The sequence below is a fragment of the Thunnus albacares genome, chromosome 7 (genome assembly GCF_914725855.1).
Source record: "Thunnus albacares chromosome 7, fThuAlb1.1, whole genome shotgun sequence".
Classification (NCBI taxonomy): domain Eukaryota; kingdom Metazoa; phylum Chordata; class Actinopteri; order Scombriformes; family Scombridae; genus Thunnus; species Thunnus albacares.
The window spans coordinates 2382740-2410190 of record NC_058112.1 but is presented as its reverse complement, the minus strand read 5'-3'; the positions used below and the strand labels follow the sequence as shown (position 1 = coordinate 2410190).

Here is a 27451-nt window from a genome sequence, read left to right as displayed (position 1 = left end):
TTTGTTACTGAGTTGATACAATGTGAGCAGGTTGTTTCAGCAATTATGTTTTCACACAACTATTCCTTTCATTCATGATTGTATTGGTTTGCTATGTAGACCCTGTCATATAGGAACCAGAAAAGATTTACACTTGAAGGATGATACTTCAAATGTATTTTCTCAGTGTCATTAAGCCCATGCAGGTACGGTCCTGGAGCCATATAATACAGGGCATGTAAGTGATTGACACAGATCATCTTCTCTATGAAACAACATGAGTACAGAATAGCAATCTAATCTTCAAATAAAAGCTGGCATTCACTGTCCTGTCAAGAAAAATAACACCCAAAACAACCTATAATTATGTTTGACTGACAGATGCCATCTAGCGGCCGTAGTAATTATGACCTTGAGCAGTGGTGCAGTTCAGATGACGTATATATATATATGTGGACAGATTTCCTCATTGAGAGGACAAGTGGTGGATGGAGGCTTTAACCCAGCAGCGGACTTTGCCACAGGAGGCCGTTGTTCATATCCTGTTTCCAACTGCGAGTTGGAACAGTTTTTAAAAAAAACATAACTACGATCATCCCCTAACCTTAACCTAACCAGACCTGAACCACAGCACTGTCACATCTTAAAACATTGTTATTTCTGAACAGCGATATGTAACGGTTTAGGAAAGCACAGACAAATGTTGTCTCACTGATTACTGCTGATAGAGGCGCCCAGTTAGAAAACGCTCCTATGTGTCGTTCTGGAGTCACATCATCAAATCACCTATCTGGTTGTTTAATTTGAAGGACTTGTTAATAACCTGAAAGGAACAAATAAAAGATGGAAACATAAAAATCTTTTAGTTTGGATGGAATTACCAGTAATCTACCTCACATGGTCAATTCTGCATAATGTACATTTCACATTTGATTTCACTGTCAGAATTGTGGACATAAACCCTGTTCACAGTGTTCAACCGCTGACCTTGATACCTAACCATGCCTTTAATGTCCCTGCACCTGGATCTATGCGATTGTGTCTACTGGAAAGCATTTATGTAATCAGTTAATGAAGAATTCTTTAAGTTAATGCCTCCTTTCCACAGAGAAACTCTGACAAACACATTACTAGAACTCCTTCTACTTCTCCTTCTCAGACTAAAAAAAAAAGAAGCAGCATTGTACTGTACTTCTGTTCAGGGGCGCTAAAGACTAACCGGAGAGAATCAATGCATTGCTACATCTGTTGTGGAAAAACACAAATTCCACTGACAGCAGCACAGACTTTACAGCAGAGCAACACTTGAAAGAAACCATCCTGTAAGCAGCAATAAATCATTAAAGCCCTTACCCAACATCCCTTTCTCTGCATTGGACAGACACAGATCCTTTTCTGCAGATGGTAGAACGAACGCAACCACAAAACATTCGACCCCGTCGGCCATCAGCGCCAGACCCAGCACCATGAAGAGGGTCCACTGGAACTTCCCATGGCCACAGTCCTCCATGATGTCCTCATACTGTTCAGATAATTCCTCCAATTCAGAGACTGCACTGCCGGCTGCTCGAGCTTTAGCCCTGGAATACAAACAGAGAAAGAGAACAAGTCATAAAAATGGCTGGAAAACACAAAAGCTTTTACACTGTTCTGAATATCTCCAAATAAAAGATGTCTTCCAAGTCTTTAAACAAGAAGATAAAACTCGTATTTGATCGGAGGGATTGGGGAGACTGATATTGCTGAAAATCTGATGTAGAATTTCATAAAGTTTCTTTTATTTTACTGTTGCTTTTCAACTTTTAGATCAATCAGATCTTCTGGTACCAACAGCCCTAGCAAACATCATATTTTATATACACTGTATGTATAAATGATGGCAATCTATGATAGACGAGCGAACTAGAAAGCCATTGGCTGTAACCACAGGCAACCATGGATGCGTCTTCAGAGGACAATGAAGTGATCGAGCACAGGTGTCAACAACAGGAATGCAAAACAATATATGATGCATAGTCAGACACAAATCCCCATCCCAAAATAAAATACATTTTAAAAAATACAGTGAAAAGAGAAAATAATAATGAGAAAATAATTTTAAAGATAAGAAAATATATATATATACAAAATAAATAAAAATATGAAACAAGGCTCTTGAGACTGAGGGGTCGACAGATGATAGGAGTGGTAAAATCTTTTTTCCTTCAGTGTGACACAGTGAACCAGTGAGTCAGAACAAAAGCAGATTGTCAGACAGGAGAAAGAATCAGACTGGATTTCTGCAACCAGCTGCAGACATGTCAACAGTCCTGTGAGCAATATGATCTGATAGTCAGCTTCTCCTCAGCACCTACAGGACAGAGGGCTTTTAAGTGAAGAGTTGATGCTTGAAAAGATTGCAAGACAAACTTAATGTCCACCTTAAGGTCTGAAGACTGAACCCTCCAAGATCTGAAATAAGGTCCCCTGCATGCTCCCCGAATCAAAGTACAAGGTTATATGGAATGTCTGAACGTCTTTACAGGGCTGACCTGAAGATATTTCTGCTCCAGTATCATGGAGGTAAATGTCAGTGTGTTATTTCTGTGGTTTGATGAACGGGGTCATTGTTCTTGGGTATAGTGATAACGTTTAAGCAATCATCTGCAGTTGATGTTGCACCTTTTCAATGTCAGCTCATATCTGATTAAGCCACATGTTGAACAATCTGCATAGTTCATGTTAACATATTTTTTTGATCTGCTTCCCTCTGAACACTGCTGCAGGAGAACATTTGATCCAGTTTACTGCAATAACGACAATTTAAGGTTGTATATCTGTGAAACTGGCATGGTAGCATTAATGAGGTTTAGAGAAAGTGTTGTTGTTAGTGTATATACGATAGGGTAAGTAAATGAATATAAACCAGTGCATACGGACAGATAAGCACACTCTATAAAAATTGTGGGATCCCATATGTATTCTTCCCAGGACAAGACCAGATTTTGGTGAGAATTGCCGGGATCTCAACTCCCAGTATTCAACCCTACTAGTTAATCAGATAAACCGAGTATATAGCTTGTCGACTCCTGATTTAGAAGCAAAATACTAATGTTTCTGATTAAAGCCCCAATGTGTAGGATTAAATAATGAAATGAATGAAAATAAATTCATATGTAAATTTTGACTCCAGTGGTATTAAAAGCACAGTGGCAGACAGCAGTGACCCTGCATATGGACTTCCTAAAATGTACTTCATTTTGTTATTTTTCTAAGTAATACTATGATGACCCTGCCTCTTTTGGTTGTTGGAATGGCTGCTTGTCTTTGTGTTTCATGTTGTAGATGCCCAGTAGGTGTGGTCAGGTCATTGTTTATTGCGAATATCTGGGCCCAGTGTACCCAGTACTATAAGAGTGTACCCGACTTGTTCCATGAGGAGAAAGAAAGGGGAAACTCTGCTCCTTACTCTCCACACTCCCTATTTTTGTCTTTTCTTTTCCTTTTACCATACAACACTCCACTCACTATTTTACCACTCACACACACATGCCAACACTACCGACGTACTGACTGCCACACCTCATAGCATTTTGATATTTTTACTTGTTTCACATAAATGTTTTTTGAGCTGCTCATGACAATACTACAGACACAAATCTGCAGAATATAGTAGAGCCTTATTAAGAGCTAACTGGCTTCATGAGGTTTCACAGGCCTAATTATGCAAGCCATGTTTTGCACACCCACATATTCTTATGAACAGATGCAGTGAGCTACCAAGTGCACCAATTGTACACTGAAAATTAAGGACTAAACTATGAAATCAACCTTAACTTGGCGTCAGTTTCTTCACCATAATAAAGCCTATTTTAACGCATAGGTCGGCTAGGCCAACATACCCACCATGTGTAAAGATACACACAACTCATTCAACAACACCGTTCACTATCCCCTAAATAAAAAAGAGCTATGTGCCAGCTGTATCTCGTGCCTACAAATTAATCAAAATATTGGAATGAATTGTATCTCATGTGCACACAATAGCATTTTGAGTGCTTGATGTAGTAAAACGTGGCCTCAATATATATTTTTTCTCTATGATCACTCCAGGGCTCCGTACATTTCAAAATATATGTCATAATAATTAGAATCATAATAATAATAAATATATAATCATAATAATTTTGGATGGAGATCATCACAATGCCTTCATAAGACAAAGAACATATTTTTTTCTAATTTTACAGGCCTCCATTGGTTTCCATTCATTTCCATAGTGTATTTAAATCAATTAGCAGAAACTTACTTCATTATATTATAACACACCACAGTGAACATCAGTCTCTCTGCATCCTTTTTTAGTAATGCAGCTAATGTGCAGACTGATTTAAAAAGTCTGCACTGCATTACCTCATATAATGTTAATGCAACTTTGACAAAAATAAATGCAGACTTGGTATTTACACTGATGGATTACTGCACTCATGCAAGATTCAAGAGTCTGCTAAATGATTGTCACATTATACAAAAGTGAGTGGAAACCAAGACTGAGTTCACTGAGAGAAAAGGTGAGGTTTTCTCACTCCAGGAACACCACCATCCACCATTAGCATAGCACCATGGCTAATATCATCCTACTTCAAACCAAAAGTTTATATTGCTAGCAGTAGATCACTATGTTTCAGAGACTCAATAGTGTTTTTGTAACAAACCAAGCACCAAGCAAATATCTTTTTCGTCTGGTCTCAATATGAGGCTAATTTGTTATTGAACAATTATGGAAATTCATAAACACAAGTAATTCGTTTTTTGTCCATCTTTCAGTTCAAGCAGTGGTCAACAAAGGTCAGCACAACTCAGGTCAAAGTTCAACAGATCCACGATAATGTGAGTCCTCTTTAATGGGAGCCTATTACACACATTTTCAGGTTTATGTTTTTAAGGGGTTTATGCTCTACTGGAATATCATCGTTTATCTTATATTGGCCCTTTATGCAGCCCATCATTTCAGCCTCTGTCAGCTCCTGTCTCCCAATGAGCCCGCTGTGTTCTGATTGGCCATCCTCTGGAAGCTGCCTCTCTGCAAGCTTCCGGCTCTGGAGGCTATGCAAACAAACTATAGTAGTAGGATTACAGTTCTTTTTCACGTTCTTTACTCCAAATGGAAACCTCTAGAATACATCCGCTCATGTTCAAGCTCTAATCAGATCTGAAATGGGAGTGGACAACGGCAACAATCTCAGCAACAAAGATTATGGAACGGACAGCCATTCCAGCATGCATGACAAGCTGATGTCATCTCATCAGGAAAGTGAAAAATCATATTGCAAACAGTGTTAAGGGCAGCTGAAACCTGGGCTTTTTACTTGCAGGGAGCATTTTACATACGTTCCCCACAGGTTTTGGAACTTTGACTATGTTATCAATGAATATTATAACAAAATAAATGATAGAAAATTGCAAAAAGCATACTATGACCTCTTTAAGAAGGCAGAGGTCTTAAGCATCCAGGACAGTCAATAGGTTGGGGAGAGGGTTGTGGTTTAAGAAGGTGTGGTATAAGTGAGGAGCAGCCTGAGAATGTTCAGAAAAGGTTGGTGTTTGAGAGAGTTGGGGCTACAAGTTGGAGGACTAAAAAGGTGGTGACATGAGACCCCAGTCTATAGTTTCTATGATACATTTCTACAAGAACAACTTAGCTGTGTCTCACCGTGCGGCTCTCTGTGCAGCCTTCACCTCGTCGGGATGTGGTATTCCTTGATATTCCCCTTCGTACATCTGGTCCTCTTCATCGTGACCTTCAGTCACATCGCTCGCTGCGTCCTCCTCCTGGGGAGGGTAGTCTGCCTGGTAGCCATATCCATCAGGGCCACCGCCTTCTCCATAAGTCCCATAGCTGTCACCACCACCTTGGTGGTATATGTTGTTTTGGTAGGGGTCTGCCATCTTGGCTTGCTAGGCCTACTCTAGGCAGTGTACAGTGCAGCTTATTCTGTCACAGGGCAGATTATTTTGAACATATATAAGCTTTTCACAACACCAGAGACCGGTCGGAACTTTTCTTCAATTTTCACTCCTGAAAAAAAAAAGAAAAAATCTGGTTAGTTCATTTTTCAAAACAAAATGTGTTACATTGCATTACATTTATATGCTGTTTTTTTTTGAGTTGTTAATGCACTTAACCACATTATTTTTCCTCAGGAGGATACAAAGAATTTAACTCCACTTTGATGTCAGGCTGTAGGTAGAGATGTAGATGTAGAAGGTAAATAGTTTGTTGTCATGTTACTCTCCACCTTCATCAACAAGGCTGACACAGGTGATAAGAAAGTCACTCCAGTGACCGATCTGCATGTAGTACATATACAAAATGTACAGACAACTGTGCATTTTATTTGTGTATATACTCGTCTACAAGAGAAACAGCCTTGAGTGAACTGAAAAGGTGGACCATCTTACATGTGTCATTACTTCTTTAAACTTGTACACTGGTCAAGAGCTACTCCTGGCTCCATCATGACAAACTCATGTTGTACAGCCAAGCAAAGTTCAAACCCAGAGAACTAGAAAACTTTATTTCACATTAGTAGAGATCAAAATTTCCAAAGATATCTGTGTGATATGTCAGGCTGACTTCTAGGGAAATGATTCACAATACATCTAGATTATTTTTTATCTGATATAACGACGCAGCAATCATTGGTTGGGAAAATTCACTCTGTAAGCGTCATATACAGAATCTTCAGTGAAGTGTACTGACAAACAGTGAGGAAAAAAGTGTTTTCTAAATCTGAAGTGGTTATTGGGAAACTTAAGGGTAAAATTAATTGTTAGAGGTACTGTTTTTCTTTCTATCTTGCAGGACCATAAATGTACCGTAGGAGTCACACAGACACACACACACACACACACACTCATTCAACCGGAACACTTCCTCCTTGAAATGCTGTAAATGAGATCTATCTCAGCACTGCACTGAGGTGCCACTGCTGTCTCTCACACCATCTTTTTCTCCTTCTTCTTCCCATCTTCTTTTTCTACTTGTCTTGTCTCTGCTGTCATTTTTCATCTCATCTCTTCCCTCTCTTCTCTGTGTTTCTGTCTCTTGTCATCTCTCTTCACTCCTCTGAGTGATGTACAGTAGGGGTGAACTAAAACTTTCCCTTCTTCCTCCTCACATTTATCCCCCTCTCCTATTTTACTAATCCTGTCATTTTAGTATTTTATTGGGCATGGCCAGTCATGATTTATCTGCAGTTTCTATTTATGTAATACTGTTATTGTCTGTTGGATCAACCTTGTCTCCTAAAAATTACATTTATATACTATACTGCAATGTGCTTTACAGGACTGTAATGCTAGCGGAATTACTTTTTCTGTCAACATAATGAGAAAATTGTGATTCATGAGTGGTTGTGGATGTGATGATGAGGTTGTGAACCTCTCTATTGCCAGAGTGTTACATCTTGTCCACCTGCCATCCAACCGACCACCTCCCTCCGACTTCAGTGTGGTACATAAATGTAAATGTAAATTAATTCATTAAAAAAACATTGCCTGTGAGCATAATCCAGACAGTGATTACATTTGCTAACACAGTGAAACTGGGAAAACAATTCATACATAAACTTGTATTTTGTAATTTGTATATAAATGTAATTTCTAGGAGACAGTGTTGGTTGGATGCCCTTTACTGTGGGATACTCCTCCCACCTCAGCTCAATTAAAGTATAGTAGTATAGGAGTAACAATCAAAGTAGAAGCAATTTATCAACATACTAGTCATGCACAGATGAGGAAAAAAAATGAATGAATTTGAACACAATCATAAATGTAGAGGTCTTATGGACGGGGCATACTGTATATATTAGGGATGTGCAGAGGGCCCAGTATTTGTATTTGTATCTGTATTTGTTGAGGCAGCAAAATTACTTGTGTTTGTATTTGTATTCGGATAAATGTGGAAAGAGGCTTAAAAATTCTGTTTTTGTTTTTGTTTTTATTACGCTTATAATTTTAGAAAATTAAAGAAAATTAAAGTGATGTCCAAATAAAGAAATATGTGTCATGTAGCAGGTGGATGTGACTCCCCTCACTGAGACCTGCTGATAGACGTAACAGCGGAGCAGAGGAGCGACACTGAGATAGCAACTATAACTGACCTGCTCGCTGGTATTTGACATGTTTTGTTTTTTTCTTCCCAAAAACAAACAATTTTAAAAAATATTTGTATGAAACAAATGTTTGTAAAAACAAAAACACTATTTGTGCTTTGCCGAATAACATATTTGTATTCGGGCACACCCTTAGTATATATGTGTATATAATGTCACTGCAAGCTGGACCAAAGCCATTAATAATTCCATAGTGACTATGAGATTCTGCATACTGTATGAACTCATGGTAATTTTGCATCTCGTCAGCTTCCTCTCAGGAGAGGCCTTGCTGGCATATTCACTTAGTTTAGTCAAACTCTCACTGTGCAGTATGAACTGCTTTTAAAATAAAACCAAAGAGCTATTCATGACTTAAGCCAGGCAACACACCAGACAACAGTGTTAATGTATTCCTCTGTATTTCCCACTGTTCTGCAGGTGCACCATGCCTCTGGCTACAAAATGACTAAGAACTGGGTGCCCTTGACTGCACCTTGTGTTCTGAGCCATTAAAACACAAAAACAGAGCCCAGGGTGTCAGTTTACCTTAAAAAAAAGTTGAGAGTCCTATGAGCCCTTCAGAAGCTACATACTGTATAAGAATTCAGTTCATCTATTCTACTTAAAAAGCAGAGATTACAAGGACAATAAGAGGCTAAACAAACACATACAGCAGTAGCTGTCCTATTATTATTTTTATTGATTATCTACAGAAGAATACCACAGGTGTAGGTGTTAGTGTGCATGTCTGTGTTGGTACTGTATGTATTTATTTTCATCTCCATTATATTTTCATTATATTAGAATCTCTCTCTCCCTGATTATAAGTCTTAAATATCATATTTAAATCAAAATTTACAAAAGATGACGTATGCAGAGACGTCAATATTATGACAGACAGCCAGACACACACATACTTATCACTTTGCCAGCAGCTGAATTCTGAAGGTTACAGCACATGGATGACTACAGTTTTACAGCAGAAGGCATTTATTTTACCAGCATCTATATGTATGATCCTGTTTTTACAAGGACGGATTTAAGCACAAGGTTGACACATTGCATCAATAATGTAAAAGGATGAGACGCCAGGAGCAGAGGGAGAAAGAGAAATAGACAAAATAAGAACAAGAGTGGGAATGAGAATGAAGTGAGAGAGGGAAATGAAGAGAATGACAGTGGGACAGAGAGCAGGGTTGGAAAATGACTGTGGAGAAACCTGAGAGCTGCGACAGATTGCAGGCCAGTTGTGTCCGATAAAACACACACCACAACACACTGCCCACATCAACATGATACAACACAACACATAAATATAAACTGTACATTTAGTATTCCTTTACTGATTGTTAAAGGGATAGTCCAGTGATTCATGCTTATATAAAATTGGGGGACTTACAAGAGATGGATTAAAAAGACAACTGTAAAAACTGATACAGCAGATACCTTGACTTTTATTTCCTAGTATGAGCCAAGCTCCAAAACCACTGGATCCTACACTTCCCACAATGCAGCTCCATAGTGTCTTTCCTTAGACATTCTCAGAAATGTCAATGTCTTTCAAACTCCATGCCTGCTTTTTGTAACACAGATTTTTTGTTGAAAATGAATAGTTTCAAGACAAAACCGAGATAACCCAGATGATATTATCATTATTTCTCAAGACTTTGGAAAGCTCCTCCAGCACCACAGAACACATTATACAACGGTTTTCACAGGCTGAGTAGCACAGCTCATGATGTTTAAACTGATCTTCATGTGTTAAACTGTTGTACTGCCTCTTTAATAACAATGATATTTCATTATCAGTTGGATTATCTGAAAAATGCATCATCACAAGGCTGAAACTGGGCTGCTTTTCTCAGCTCATGAAAAGTTGAGTTTTGGAGCTACATGCTTTTCAAAGGACAGTGGCACTATGAAGCGTACAGATCCATACATGTACATGCACTACATATATACACACGGAGCACTTGTGGTGGTGGTATACTGGAGTGCATTATATTGAAAAGTGTTCCTACTATTTTGTCCACTCCATTAACATACATGAGGGGGACAAAGATATTAGGAACACTTTTTAATATAATGCACCCCAGTGCACCACCAGCACCCACTATGACTCAATAATAAACATAAAGTAGAATTATTACCTTTCTGACAATGTCAACAAAAACTGGAAATGTATGAGCTTCATAAAAGTAGAATTTATGGCAGAGCTGTTGTATTGGATTGCATTAGATTGCACAGGCGTTCCTAATAAACTGCTCGCTGAGTGTATACACACATCCACCAATCTACATCTGCCTGTACACATTAATTCATCCAATCAGGTATCATTTTCACTACATTACTAATTGTTATGGAATAACAAAAAAATAATTTACAAAATACTTCAAATCAAAAGAGTATAATTTAAAATAAAGAGTAGTAATTACAGTAGTAACTGTAGCATAGGCCCCTAACCCTGCCACAGCACAATGCAATAGAACACTGCAGAAAACAATACAACACACCACTACACAAAACCCCCCACACACAAACTATGCAATACACAACAGCAGGATAACATGATAGAACTCAGAAGACTGTGGCACACTGTGATGTGATATAATATGCAGTATACAGCACAACATGGTGTATAGTTGACATCTGTCATTGGGCACAGAGCTGTGCATATGGTAGTACATACAAATAATAGGGACAGTATTTAGCACCAATCAGAGGTCTTTATGAAATGCACTTACAGAATGCTAAATGGGTAAAACATGGAGTAAAAAATGTCACCGGCTGTGTTTCGAAGACTTTATTGCTACTGTCCAACCATACAGATGAATGTATTAGCAATCTATTACTGTAATCAATAAACACTAGCTTAGAATGAACAATGTTTGAAAAAGATGACGTAAAGTGCCTCTAAGTTTTTTCTTTTTTCTTTCTTTCTTAATCCTTAAAATCACTGTGTGTGTTCTCTGCCATCCTTCCTGTTTGTGTAGTCTTAGAGGTGACTGTCATATCCACCATATGGGAAGCCGGGAAGCCAGTCAGTGTCACTGCCAAGTTACACCCAAACCTCAGCTCTCCCCTCCAAGGCGCATATTCTCAGTCTGTAGCATAAATAAACACTGTGGCACACTCACAGTGTGGGAATGAACAATGACCCTGGACTTTTGACTCAGGGCACCTGCCTAATGTCCCCTCATATATCAGTAATACACCAATAACTACAGAATATTTGCATATTAGTGAAATGCAAGCATTAATAAAACTAATTATATCTTTTTTTATCTAATTTTTTTCACCATGCTATAATATCAAAGGGGTAGATGTCACACCAATATTCATCTGGGCATAAAACTCAACATATGTGAGTCTTGTTCACCAAACCTGTTCAACACGTCAGAGGCTATAATCACTGCAACTGTCAACACTGCAGAGCAGACACCTTTCAGCACCACACAACATGCCATGTGCACACAGTTGTGTTGAATGTAGGTGAATCATACAGACACATATCCCGTGTGTTGTTCCATAATAATAGTTCTCTCCCCCCAGCAGCTTCAGCCCAGCAGCTTAGTCGCCCAGGCTATTTATCAGGACCACAAGCCTGGTTCTTTCTCTGTCCTTCTGACTAATGTGCACAGCAGATCGACCAGGCCGGTGGCCAGTGGACGTCCTGGAACGAGCGGCTGTTCTGGAATTTTCCAGAATGTCCAGATGGCCGGATCACCCCTGACTGTGAGTAGATAAACATTAAGACACTGAAACCCAAGCAAGATTTGTTTCCAGACTGGCGCTACGGCGACACAGTATTCCATCTTTGATTAGTCCATGTCTCTACTCCAATAGCCAGCTGAGGCATTAGAATTTTATGGATCCAAATGAATGTTTGCTCTGATATAAAGTTCTTTAAAAGCATATCAGCGCAAGTTTTAAGGCTGGTCTCTATACTGTCAGAAAAACAAGTGCAATGCAGAGCTCTGTTAGGTTTGTCTGCTTGTCTTCATGGAAAATCCCTTTTTTTCTGAGAGTGCATTGATGTATGACTGGACCTTCATTTCTATTATTATTGTGCTCACTGATTTCACTTACATTAGGTCCAAACTCATGTATACCCCCTGACACGCATACATATACAACAAATGCATTACATTACAATATGAAATATACACAAACAAATCCTCACCCCTTATTTATTTTTTTTTTTAACTATTATTAGTTTGTCCTATTTTTTTGTTGCTGTTTTACATATATTATTTCCCCCTTACTGTCTCCCCTTCACTCCACCTATTCCCTCCTTCACAGCTTGTGCATCTAAAGTCTTTTCTACACAACAGACTGCTCTTGTCCTTCTCTAATACGCATACCTCACATTAACACAAGAACTACAGTACCTTGGTCACATCAGGTTCAATTCATAGTCAGTGTTAACCTTTTTTTACTGTTGCCTTTGTATGTGCTCAATGCATGTATTTCCTGTCATACCACATTTCAAATCACCCTTTGTGTTACGCACTGTCTTGTCTGAGCTGTTATGTCTTGTTTCACAAATAAGAATGAATTAAAATAAATTTAAAAAGATTAAATAAGTTCAAAGATGCATGACTGATTTTGCATTGTTTAGATTAATGGGTGATTCTTATGAATATAATTCTGCAAGATGTATGAAATACTTATTTCTCTTGGTTAAATCTCTAAAGCCATCATACAGCAGGCCTGTACTGTACATCATAGATTAAATCCAAAACTGGATTTATAGTTGATTGTTGAGGGGTTACAGTATAGCAAGAAACCTGCACATATAGCTGGGTTAGTTACGCCATAGCCTACACCATAACTGATGTGTGCCTAAGCACAGGGCCACCCTGATGGCCTAGGGTGTGAAGGCACTGTATATGAACTGCAATGCCACCAGTTCTCATCTGGCTGGAAACCTTTATTGCATGTGTTTTCCCATTCTTCTCTCCCCTCATTTTTGACATTTCTCTACTTATGACGATCCAATAAAGGCATGCAACTGCCCAAAAAGTAATTATTAAAAAAAACTACACGTTAAGGATATAAAGGCTATGGAGATACATGGGGATTACAAGAACTGTGATTGGCTGCTCATGTTTTCTCTTACAAGTTTCTGATGCTAGTGGAGATGAGGGTGTAGACAAGTTGGAGAAAGACTGGGTTACAGTATCACCTGCTTTTCACTAACACACATTTCCACTGCAAATCTTCTGTTCACCAAGATCACTGCACTACAGTGAATGCACAACAGTAGTCCCCTATTCAGTAATGAGACAAGGTGAAATAGAGGTTACCTTAAAGGGGACATATTACGGTTTTTGTGGTTTATGGTTTACCTCTACTTCCCCCTCAAGCTGATATCAAATTGTTTGTGCATGCCCACAGACAGCCATTCATTTCATAGCCTTTGTTGTTGATGTTGTTGCTAAGGTTTTTCGGTCCGATTCTGCCTTGAAAATGTGTGGATGTATTTGAGAAGCTTATATTTCAAGTAAAGAACGAGAAAAAGAAGTGAAATCCTACAACTATTGTTTGTTTTCATAGCCTCCAGAGGTGGCGGGAGTCTGCCGAGGGGCAGCATAAATAAGGATTTTTTTTTAACTGGAAATCATGCAAAGATATTCCAGTAGAGCCCCAAAATAAAAATACAAACCTGAAAATATGCATGATATGTCCCCTTTAATAGAATTAAATGAAAATTTAAAAAGTAAAAAATGTGGACACTGAGAGAAATATAATAAAAGCACAAAGTGAACATTGACGATCATGTACAATACATATAAATACATAAATATGACAAAATATGATGTTCATTAACAAAAGAATTAGACTGAGACAGAGGAGATGTTCAAAAGTGGACCGCTACATGCTACTGTAGTTGATGCATTCATATTTCCTTCTAAAATAACTTACTGCAGAAATTTCATTGTCTCCTGCAATGTAAGGATGGACACCATCTGCAGTTTGAAGCATTGGGTGCTGTATAATCATGTTGGCATGGTTGTACATTTGTGGTTTGTGCTGCCCAGAGAACAGTCTTCTCTGCAGTCAGGACTCTCCTCTCAGCTCATTTGGAAAGTGTCTGCAGTGTTTAAAGTGCAGCTGATGTGACTGACCATTACTGAAGCCTGCCACAGCTCCACCTGCTGATGCATTACTCCAATTAACAATATACTCATCATGCTGAAGTGCTCTTGGCTTGAAAGAGTCAGCATCGACTGAACAAACTTAGCTAGCTCTCGAGCCAGCAGGAGATTAGACCTTGTTATAGTAGGAAAAGCAGGATTATTATATACAGATAATATGAAACAAATGCTGTGTTGTGATATATTTATGTAAGGACCAGAACACATAATACCAGAGGCCTGGAATTAGTAATTAATGAAATGCAGCATTATTAATGTTATCAGTTAAATGTTGTGACATGTCAAAATGTCTCCCATGCTGAGGCCTGATACTAACATTATTCAAACACTAGACACCTCTAAATGAATTGGTTTACTAGATATTAGTTAGCATCCTGTGTAGAATTATGGCTTGATCAGTCCCCAGGTAAAAAACACAGATGTTTACCATATTTACTCAGTTATGTTGAGATGTGGCTGAAATGCTAATTCAAATACATGAGAAAATGTCCACTGCTTCCCAGGAGGACTTCCAAGCAGTTGCATCACAGCAACTGAATGTCTCACATAGACAAATAACATTGGTATCAGCAGTGTATACATTGCAGACCTCTGAAGTTGACAGTATTTCAGGAAGATGAGGATGTTTCAGGGACATCTCTGTGTTCATAATTGCAACATGCTGGTAAGAATCTGTTACTGAATTCAGTAACATTTTGTCAGTATAGCCTCAAATTGGATCGAACTGTCAGAATCAGGAGGTAATTGTTTCCCCTCTATGCCCATCCACTTGACACCCAGCCAAAACAGATATCCACACAACTGCACATCTGAAATATCCAGCAGATGAGTCACAGTCAATGCATCGCTGCCATGCTGTGGCCAGATTAGATTAAAGTTGAAAGTGTGCATGTCATTAGCACCTGCGTCTGGAAAAGACATCTAGGTCAAATGCTAATTAGTCTCATTAAGGTGTCAGTATGTATAATGGAAGGGCTTATAAGATAGTCAAACAGCGCCTGACACCCCCTCACCCCATGCACCTCTGTGATGTTGGAATTGCACTTGACAATTTTATTTTCTTTCCAAAACAGACATTTTGACAAACATGCCCACTCAAGCAGCTATTGACCAGGTGTGTGGTGGTGAATAAGTAGGCAGGATTTGAACGTCTCTTCAAGCTCTCCAGAGGTAAAATGAGGTAAGACATTTGCATTCAACATAACATTTATAAGGTGATAATATGTAATTGTTGTGTTTCCAGCATGTTGCGCTACCCCCAGAGTGGCTAAAAAAACATCTGTTAAGGCAGGGTTAAAGGGCCACTTCACCTTTCCTCACCATGCAGAACGATCGCAATTAGATTTAGCAAACTTTTTAAGATCTTCACAGCTGAGACTTCTGTCCAATACAACAGAGATGAATGCTGTTTCATTTGTGGCACTCAAATTATCCAAAATTTTTGTTAAAAAAAACTCAGTCTCAACAATAATCCACAGTCTTTGTTGTCAATAGTTTTCATTCTACTTGAGTACCAGCAGTGTATCGAGCATGTCATTTGCTTGAACTAACTTTGCTAAGATAAAATAAAACAGAGACTATAAAAAAAGTAAGTAATAGATGTGTTTATTCATTTAGTAATTCATAAAACTAATTTTAGTAGTAGTCATTTCTGATATGTACATAGATTGAATTGAATGAATCATGTTTTAAGACTATTTGATCTGTTTTAATCTTTCAAGTTGAAGTGAAACATCATGCACCGCTGCAAACACTGACAGTATCTGTCACTCTAGGTCCAATATAGTGTTTAGATGCTAAATTTCCATTACGTAAGATTTGCAGATATGTTTACTGAAAAATAATGCACTCTGTGGGATTACAGCCTCTTCAACCAATTGCTGAGATCTATAGATACACACCTACACACAATACTTTCTCTTTATCATTTTATTGTCTTTCCATTTATCTTTGCTCTCCTCTCCTCTGAGTCTCTCACTGGTTGTAAATGAATCCATTTCCACAAAATGACTCTCCTGCCATTTGACCGATTGATCTTGCTGTGTGGTCAAGTGCTCCCTTTAGCTCTCTTATTCCTCTCATGCTGACACACACATACACTCACACAAAAACAGGGAAAATTTCGTTATTAACAAACCACTGAAACAGGAGGAAATTGTACATTTGTTGGGAACTATTTTTTAATGGCAGATTAATCCACATTTTGTTCTCTAGTGAGTATTTCCGGTAGCAGACTGGTGGATGTGGGTTTGCTTTAAATACAGCCATCTCCTGACTTATCTGTGTGTCAAGTGCAGTGTATGTTGTGTTCAAGCCCAAACTGCACTGCAGTAATCCCTGATCACAAGGATTAAACCTGACAACGCAGATCTGTGTGTGTGTGTGTGTGTGTGTGTGTGTGTCTGTGTGACTTCCCTGCCCTATATCTTCGTGGGTAGCAGGCAGTGGTAAAGAAATGAAAAAAAGACGGACACAGACAGACAAACTTAAGTGTTCAAGAGTTCAAATTTGATCTTGTGGTTTTTATCAGAGAAAAAAAGAAAGTGCACTCAGGTGAAGAGGAAAAGATTGGAAAGATAAATACAGGACTTTAACTGCAACACCATTGTGCTCCATTTGTGAAGGTAGCAGTTGTTGGAAGTTTTCATTATGTGAACCACCTGTACTGTAATTTGTCTCCCACTGCAGACTAACATCATTTCTTTTCAGTGACAAGCCACCACATTTACTTTTGGTCTTTAGGCATTGCTTTGTGGATCCACAAACATGTCATAGTTGTTTATTGACATAATCCACAACACTGATGACCAGCTCTACTACAAGCACCCATCGGATGTCCAAGCTCCCCACCCTATTTCTATGGCTGAGTCCAGACACCTTAATGAGGACACTCATTCCAGCTGCTTGTATCCCCAATCTCATTCTTTAGTTCACCACCCAAAGCTCATGGCCATCGGTGAGGGTTTGAACATCTGGAAAATTAAGAGATTTGCCTTCAGGCTCAACTCCTTCTTCACCACAATAGTCCAGTACAATGCCTGCATTACTGCTGATGCTGCATTGACCTGCCTGTCAGCCTAACTTTTACTCTAAGCACTTCACTTGTGATCAAGACCTAAGATACTTGAACTCCTTCACTTGGGGCAGCAACTCACCTCCAACCTGGAGGGAGTAATCCACCATTTTCCATCAGAGAAATCATGGCCTTAGAATGGGAGGTGCTCTTATCCCAAATGCTTCACACTCATGAGGTGGTCATAGTCTCATCATGCATCTCAGCATTTTTTGAAGCATGTTTGTCTACACACTACTTTTATGTATTTTTCAGCCTCCATCTCACATGAAGTGTGCCAAGAAGTCAGCCCTTGAGGAGCTGTTTGAGGATGAGGACCCAGAGCTTCTTCAGGCAACGACCACTAAAAGCAGCGCCCCCTCCATCGCTGGGTCCAAATAGAGATTGAGATATACAGAAATCTGCCTTCAATCCCATCAGGACAAGACTCTATAGCCTGGTGGTGGGGGAAGCAGGACAGCCTCCCCATATTGTTTGCACTTTCAAACACATACCTATGTGTACAGGCCTCATCAATACTATCTGAGAGGGTTTTCTCCTGTGCAGGACATGCTATTAGTCAGGAGAGGTGTTGTATTTTGCTGGAGAAAGCAAATAGGATGATATTTCTGCAAAAGAATTGCTGAAGTTTGAAGCTGGAGTTTATAGAAGAATAGCTACTCAAAATTAATTTTGCTGTTATTAGTACTGTAACTGTTAGTATTAGTATTGAATTATTGTAGTTGGATTAGGTTTTATTTTTATGTGAATTTGTTAAGTGTTTTGTATTTATTTATATTTATATAATTTAATTATATTTTAAACTGTTGTATATATGTTGTTGTGCAAATTTGCCTGTAAAAAAAAAAGGTGTTCTTCAATGAAGTTGACCGTCGTTTTGTGCTTCTTTGCTTTTTTAATTATCAGTTCAGGCACCAGTACCAATTTTTTAAAAATTGTTTTAGCAGCAGTATTGGAAACAAAACCAAAGGATACCCATCCAGACTGATACAAAGAACAAACAATTGAGCCTTGCTATAGTTTTATATTCACATGTTCAATATACTGTCCAATCATATATTCCCATGTCCTATCTCTAACACTAGGCAATCCATATAAACATTTGGCACTTATTCCACATGCACACACCAACACTGAGCTCTGCTACACTGCTGCCTGCTTTCAGTAATTTAACTCCTTAACCCTTCAGTGTTAGCACATAGTTTGTGAATTTTGATTTTTTCTTTTTTTAAATGGTTAAAGCCCCAATGTGAGGATCCTGACTGAAATAGTGTTTTTACTGTACCTAACTTCCATTATTTACACTTTCCAGGACTGTCATCATTAGTCCAGTTCATGTGATGTATTTACCAGTACCTGATAACAAATTGGAACAGCCACAGAAGGTACAGTAGGTAACATCATCAGTTGTACATAGGATCAATTATTTCACATTTAATACATATGTGTACATATTTGGCCACAAACATGCTAGATGATGCACTTATCCAACGAGATTTATGATGCAAATGCAACAGTGGAGGCTTTGATTCCAGAGTTACTAAGACTACAAGCATTGCAGTGCAGTGTTAGATTACTTCAGATTCTATGATACACTTATGTCGTTTGATAGCTGGCCAAAGTTGCAGGACCATACCATTGTATCTACTTGCTTAATTCAATTATGTACCATTTGAAAGGTGAGACCATTTGCTGAAGGATTCTCCTCTTTATCAGTTATCATAGCTGCTAAAGCAGATTATTGTGATATATAAAGATGTGCTCTGTCTGTTATGTTTGGTAGAGTGTGTGGTTTCTTCTACCTCTGAAGCTCTTGATGAAGGCAGACCATTACTCCATTAGGCTAACAGCAGTACACCATTAGTGGTTGGGGTGTTGGCCACTGGATTTATTGCTCCACTCTATCCTACACAATTTTGTTTATCTGCCACTGCTTCGTTCAACTCTTTGTTAAGTTTTACTATTTTCTGCGCTGATAGCCTGGTTAACTCAGCTCTGCACTAGTGCAGGTTATTGTCACAGCCAGATGTGTACTTAACATATACAACTCCTCTCAGGCATTTCATATCGCCTTTTCAAACTAATTCACAGACTCACTCTTACATTATGATTTTTAATATTGTATTGAGTATCTGCAAAGTCGCAAAATAGTCATACTGAATATATCAGCAAAACATTCACTGACAATGTATTTTATGTGTTTTCCCTACAGTATCTGCTTGTTGCCCCTAAAGCATGATTCATATTTTTATCATTCTGTTCAGGCAACTCAAAACACCTGATTAAGGCTGCAATAATCAACATTTTTATTGAAATAAAATTACTATGTGCAAGTCGCTTAAAGTAACAAACCCACAGAGAATTGTCACCAACTCTGCTGTTCCCCTCAGCAATAAGGAATTGTTTTTAGCATTTTTCAGCTCATTGTTTTGATAAGTTTTAACACTCTCATCTGTCTGTTCTCCAGCAGCAGCAGACGGCTGTTTTCAGCAAACAAACTCTAATAAACCTGCTGCACATTTGTCTGGTGGATGTCTAATGAGGCAACTGTTGAAGTCTTCCAATATTAAATGACAAAATATGTTGTTGGTCCAGGCAGAATGACACATACAAACATTTTCTGATATAACTCCTGTTATCAGTAGTTGTTAGTACACCATAATTTGACTGTGCTTCCCAAAAAAGTTACAAATCACCGTTGAAACAAATATTTTTTGCTAAAAATTCATGTCATCTGATTTCTTCTTTTCACCCATCATAGTTACTTAGGCTGCTAGAAGACTTCTGTCACTTGAGCATAAATATATTTTGGCCATTTGGGGGCATTTATAGAAACAACTGATTCTATCGTTTTTCCAGTGAAAAGTTTGGACACACTTTGTCATTCAAGAGGATGGGAAGGTGTGTCCAAACTTTTGACTGGTACTGTATGTTCATGTCATGTTAACAGGTTTCTCTACTGCCCCCACATGGCCAAAAAGTCACTTACTACTGCCTAAAGGTTAAGGGAAAATTGTTATCCACATGCAGAATGCAGGATGTGAACTGCATGGTCAAAGTTGTGTGCTTTGTACACCTGCCATCCACCCAAACCAACCGCTGCAGCACAAGAGTATAGCATTTTTTTTGTCTGGAAAAAGTTCCCAGTGAACATAATCCTGGCAGTGATTACATTTCTACGAAAAGGTGTTTGGCAGAACTATTTATTGGCATATAATATTTGCATATAATTTTTGCTCAATGTCACCACCAGAAACTGCACTTCAGCCTCTCTTATCTATTGTTTTGGTTTTCTGGCCTTGTGTTTTCAGCATGAAAGCTCTGATTAATCCACTCTACACTACCTGCCCAGCACCAAATGACTGACAGACAAAGATAGTAATTAGCTGGTGAACATAGTGGAGCATTTAGCAGCAAACGAGTCATTTATTTCAGGAGTTGGTGGAGACTAAAACAGAGATAAAAGGAGAGTGAATATTGGATTTATGTTCATCTACTGGACTCAAACACAAATGAATGCTAGTGTTACTCTGAGTCTGCTGGATGCGTACAGTAAATAGGTAACTGTTTGCTAAAACATTAGCCATATGACCTTAAAGTGATGATATATAAGTGTTGTATTTACAACCGGTTCCTCTGCCACCAAGTGGCCACAAAAAAATAGTTAATGCAGCTATAAATCATGAATGAAGTCCTATTCTGCAAGTCTAAAGACAAATATACTAATTAATAGTTTATCAACACTACCTCAGTTACTTGTTGATGAGACTGTCATCCAGAAGTTAGATGAGACAAACCATGAAACAGGAAGTATAAAACAAGAAGTGATACAAACAACAAATAAATAATGGCTCTCACAAAAACAAGCATCTAAAAACAAGATTAATAAAATGAGGATAAAAATGCTTTCTGTGTCTCTTTGTGTAATGTGTTGTTTATGGTATTTTATCTCATACTCTCTTTATTGTTGTTTGGCATGTTTGCCGTCCTCTGAGCAGCAAATACAGCCTAATAAACTAATGACAGAGAGAGAAAGAAATCCAGAATGAGATAGGGAGAAAAAAAGGAAAAGTATGATATGACTCAGCAGTGGTAAATTATTTGATTGGCAGTTGAAGAGCGATAAGCATTGATCCTTTGATCAATGCTGATAGGTTGTTTTGGTACAGAGGGGTGGGGAGCAGGAAATTAAAATCTGGGCAGACGGAGTTAGTCTGTCCCCCATCGGCCCCATCTCTGTCACATGACTGACGCAGCTTTACCAGCCTACAATGACCGCCCCTCTCCTCATAAAGCACATAATTAATCTGATAGCACAGCCAGCAGGGTGTCTGCAGGTTTCAGCAAGTTAAATTTAAGCCTTTTCTTCACCCCCTGATTGCAAACCTAAAGGATGCTACTGTTTATTTACAGAGTACAGGGAAGCATGACAATGAATCAGCAATATTCCTCAGCATTGTTTGCCTGTGCTTTAAAAACAATGACATTGTGTTTCCATGAGTTTCACAGGTATGGTTGTCAGACAAACCTTACAGTTCAAGCAAAAAAGAAAAGATGATGTGCAATAAAATCATGGCATTATTGCTAAAATAATGGTAAAAATAATTAACACTTAACACTTAACATTACATTAACACTATTTTAGGCCTGTGTGCTAAATAGAGTTACCTAGCACTATTGTAAAACAGAAATAACTCACATTTGTTATATTTGGATTTATGTCAAATTTAAAACTATTTATTTTCTCATGTTTATTTCAGACCACACATACACTGCTGCAATACCTGTATGTTCAACTTTGTGGAAATAAACAAACTCTCCTACCACAAGAGATTCTCTGATCACAATCATTTCCATAGTGTACCAACGCAGACCAGTTCCGAGATTGGACTTCCTCACAGTCCTGCTTTGTGCTGGACAAAAGACAAAACTTATTAGGATTTATCTTCTAGGGAATTTAGCCAGCAGTTCTTCGGATACCTCGTTCTGAGGCTTTGTTGTAGTAACGTGGCAGGGTTCTGTCTTAGATTTCGTCAAACTCATCTGTGTGGATTTGTCTAGGCTCTTTGCTTTAATTTACTAGCTCAGGGTTTACAAAAATAGACTTTGATTATGGCTTATATCTAATTAATAGTCAGACTGTAGATAGATATCTAAATTCATCTGTTGCACAAAGCTGTCAAGGTCTTGACTATCTTAAAGCTACAATATGCAAGTTTTGGGCAATATCAAGGGCAAACCACTCCTCTCCCTCTCCCTGCTCCGTTGTGCTCTGCCCAGCCCTTCACTTTGGAATACTCATGATATTCACTGGTAATTTCTCCCCAGGGACTGGAATTAAAAGAGCTCTTGCATTGGACTAATGCAGGTATCAAGAGTTTGCTAGCCAGTGAGTGAAGCCTGATTTATACTTCTGCGTTGAATCTACACCATAGGTATGGCATAGCCATGTTCCCTATGCCGTACCCTGACATGCACCTCCCCAGAAATGTAACTACACGTTGCGGTTACAAAGACCGCAACAACTGTGATTGGTCCACTTAGTAGTGTCGCATTTCCTCCTATGCATTTCTGACTGCTCCTTCTTCTCTGCCATTTTTGAATTGAGTTGAATGTGGGTTGGCAGAACATGGATCAAATCGAGGAGACGTTAACTGAGATCGTACACACTATCTCCTCCAACGTCTTCTCTTTGTTGCAGTAATTTCATTAAAAGTCAGGGTTGTTCAACATTTATTAGCTCCAGCTCCAACATGATCTACTCAGTTTCAGTCGCCATTGTTTGAAATACACAAAGAAACCGGAAGAAACTCAACACAGTGGCATAGAAACCCTACCGCCAACTAGTGCTTTCGTGGTGTAATTGCAGAGCCACGCAGACACACCAGCACACAAGTATAAATGCTCACAACAGAGTAGGCCACTTACATTGGCTATGGTGTAGGCTCTGCATAGATTCAACACAGAAGTATAAATCAGCCACAGTGATGTATTCCAGTAGCTAATGCTAGCATGGAGTCTCTGCACTAGAGGAGTAGTAGACCAGTAAGGTGTTCATGTATTGATTAATAGCAGTGAGCACATACCCCTGACTTTGGCCTTCACTGATTGGTCAGAAGGGTGAGGCTCACTTAAAAACTTGAAAAGGAAATATCTCTGTACTGCTGCCAGGCTGTTCAATGAGCCTTACAGAAGCCTTTGACAACACCTCTCCGCATTAAGATATGCTTTGGAGCATATTGCAACAAAAGATGAGAAAAGCTGAGATTCTGTGGCTTTAAATAGGATTTATTTTCCATGAATTCTGGATAAATTAAGACTTTTTTTAAACAAAAAATACGGTTGACCCTGTGAAGCTACTCAGTTCAATTCACTGCAGCAGAAAATCTTATGTTGAAGAATTCAACAGTTGCAAGGACATTTTCCAGGAAAAAAGAGTAGCAAAAATGTCAACAGAGCTGAAATGTGGTAGGGCTCAGTACTTCTGCTAACTTGTCCATCAGGCCTAACTCTCTTACCTTTTATTTTAGTAATTTACATTTACATTTATTAATTCAGCAGATGCGTTTGCCCAAAGCAATGTACAATGAACAGTAGATCAAAATGAAGCCTTCTATAATAAGTTTTATATCTTTTTGAGAGAGAGAGCTAAAGAAGGATCAAGAAATGGAATGGAGCAAGAGCATATTAGACTCATATTACTCTCAGAAGAGGTAATCTGCTGACCTAATCATGGTTGGCAATTGGTTCTACCACCATGAAACCAGACAGGAGAAGAGTTAGGAGTTAGGAAGGGTGCAGACCTGTTTAAGATCTAATTAGCTCAGGAGACACAGAAGGCCAGCTGATTATGGTTTGTCAAGGTGGAAGTTCATATCATCCAGTATTCTTAGTGGACAGTCGTCTTCAGGGATGGATGACAACAGCATGTCCAGCTCATTAATATAACTGTCCAACTGTCCTGGTGGACGGTAAACAATATCAAACAGAAAGGAACTGTCACTGTGATGGCACAGTATTCATATGAGAAATGGTTGCATATAGGCGATAAGTGGGTACATTTCCATTTGTTGTAAATTGGAAAGCCAGTTGCACATCATCGCCCAGATGATTGAGTAGTATGGAAAAAAGCATGATTGGTGGCAGGGATGAAATCAACTTTATTGACAGTGGACTGGCAGTTCCACATACCGACTGAAAAGAATGCAGTGTTGTAGAGTCTGGAGGTTATTATATTACATTGTATTTTTGCATAGGAGCATTGCATTGAATGACAGATATGGTCTGCAAACACATGATGCGGGGTGGGGGCGGGGGGGGAGTACACCATATCAGAAAAATTATTATTCAAAGCAGAGTATTTTTTTATGTCTTAAAACATGGCTTCACTGTCATTGACTGTAATCTTTGACTTGCTCAGAGTTTGTGTCTGCGTGTGAGAGAGATCATTAGTGGTACAGGAGAGGAGGGTTGTCTGAAACAGATGCTGAGTCAGATTGGAATCTTATGGTTGACTGATTTTAAACTTGGTGAGTGATTACACAGAAGCATGCACATACACTGACAAAAGAATATGCTTTTAACCAGCAGGGATTATGTCATCTGAGCTACACAGGCTTTCAGCAGAGGTGAACTTGGAAATACAGAGGAGGATGTGTGAACATCATCTACTCTTCCTGCGTCAAGGTACAGAGGGTTCAGGGCTACTCTTTTCTGCTAATCACCTCTTCAACTGCAAAAGCAAAGACCTTTCAAACATTCCTGAGCCTTCTTGAAACAGTATGTGAAGTCCATCTTTCACTGCTCTATGAAACATGCTAAACAGTGGAAGAGGAAGTAGAATTGGCAATGGAGAACAGAGTATTCTAGGTGATTCTAATTTTAACTGTCTTTCTATTTGAGTCATGTGAGAAGTGTTTAAAGCATTAAATATAAGAATAGAAGAATAAGTTATTAAAAACAGCTGAGCCATGTTCAGAGAACTGCTCTTACTTGTGTCAAGGGAAATCTAACAAGGAACATGACATGTGAGGACATCTCTTAAAGCTGCTTTGTTGATTTTTTTTTAACCATTTGGGGGCAGTGGAACAAGCTGTAAACACAGCATTGCCATATTATTAAGTTTTAACAGATGTCTATTCAAATATTAACATGTCTAGCAGACAGAGAACAGTATTAGTATATACTCCCCTTTTAGCTCAGGTTTGGTCTCCGAAAATGTCTGGCTCTTTAGCTGCTAAATGCTCTGTTAAGTTCACCAGCTAGTCGCTAACTTTGTAGGTTATACAGAGGGTTTATCAGAACTTTCAGGCTGAAAACATCTGCATCAACAGCAGTGAAACTGAACCCTGCAACATTGTGGGCTGGAAATCCAAAACAATGAGCTAAAAGACAGTAAAATGCTCAGAAGAGCCTAGGGGAAAGGCAGACATGACTGATAATTCTTTGTGGCCTTTCACATTACACATAGTCACCTGATCCATTGTTAATATAAAATGTTGACTTAGTGAGGCTTTATGTATAAGTAATCTACAAAACGAACTGAGCAGGTCTTTGTTATTGCAAAATCCAATCCAAAATAATTTTAGCATTTTAGCTTCTTAGTTGCACCCTAGTAGATGTTATTGAGACGGACACTCGGAACGGATATTATCACATCTGTGTCATCAGGCTTGTACATTTTTTTTTACCAAGCTATTAGATTGGCTATAAGTCCAAAAAATTGCAGAAACTTCACCTTCCTTAATTGTATTGGTGCTGTATCTCCAACTTTTAAAAAAAACAAAAACATGTGACCTCAATTTTTTTCGGTGTTCATCTAAAAATAACTTCATGTCACAACTTTTCGAAAATGCTATAAGTTGACACAAATATATGTTACCATTGATATAAAAAACATTTCACTCTTCTCATGTCTACAGAGCCCCGGAAGGGCCATAGAGAGAAAAAATATATATATCAAGGCCACGTTTTTCTACACTGAGCACTCGAAATGCTATTGCATGCATGTGAAATACAATTCATTCCTACGTTTTGGTTAATTTGTGTGCACAAGTTAAGTGTATATACAGTGAGCCAGCACAACAGACCAGCCTTTCTCCCCAAAGCATGAAGTGCAGTGCACCTGCTTCAACTATGTGGTGTCAGACTGTGGCTGCCCACTGCTCCTAAATAGTTAGGATGGGTTTATAGTATAAGAATATAATAGGATGGATGAGGATATGACGCAGAGTGTTAATTCCTGGTATATAAAATTATTTAAGTAATGACAGTAAATAATTAATTAACCACGAATTGATACCATTTTGAGTGCTCAATGTAGTAAAATGTGGCCTTGATATATATGTTTTGGGATTTTTTTGTCCATGTCCCCTTAAGGGCTCCATACATCTCTCTGAATCCATAAATGTTCAGTGGCTCCCAGTGAGGGAGTGTTGTGGTGGAGGTTTATATGTAGGTTATACGAGCGGTCGCATTGGAACATTTCCACATCTTTGTTTATAGCACTGGCTGTTCGCCTGTGGTAAGCCAATATTCATTGACAAATTAATTATATATATATATTTTTATTATTGCAAACCAGTTTGAAAAGAGAAATCTGTCTGAACATCTCATTCACCTGTTCTTTTTTTAAAATTGAAATAAAGCACTGTATTGTTGAAACTGGGCGAGAAATTCTCAAAGGTGGAAAACTCAGACAGCTGCGACCAGCGGCTCCATGTTTGCTAATGTTCACTGACTCCAGATGTTCACAGCTATGGCTGCCTAAACTGAGTACGACCTGCTTCTCCCTTCACGTCTCAAAGTTATTGTTCTTGTCCGTAAAATCAATCCATTTGTTTCATTGGTGAAACACATAAATTAATCCCAGACAACCAATACTACAAATTTTAACAATGACCTGACAATTTATTTTCTAAAAGGACCCATAAACACATTCAATTGTATGTAAAGAAACTCCCCAAAACATGCAAGAAAATGAGGTAAACAGCTTACATCCACATACACCAAATTCATAACACACACACACCCACACACAGTAATGTGCTTAGTTATAAATGTTGCAGGTGCTGCTTGTCCCATCATGAATATCAGATGAA

General features: G+C 38.6%; 1 protein-coding gene across 1 annotated transcript in view; it reads right to left on the bottom strand.

Moving 5' to 3' along the window:
* The window catches only part of LOC122986362 (synaptic vesicle glycoprotein 2B-like), a 61065-nt gene that overhangs the window by 27288 nt on the left and 6326 nt on the right, over window positions 1-27451 (bottom strand). The window contains exons 2-3 of the mRNA XM_044357586.1: window positions 5672-6037; window positions 1333-1559 (exon numbers count right to left, since the gene is read on the bottom strand). Coding sequence (XP_044213521.1) covers window positions 1333-1559; window positions 5672-5907 — 463 coding nt within the window. The 5' untranslated portion in view covers window positions 5908-6037. The remainder of the gene's footprint in view (window positions 1-1332; window positions 1560-5671; window positions 6038-27451) is intronic.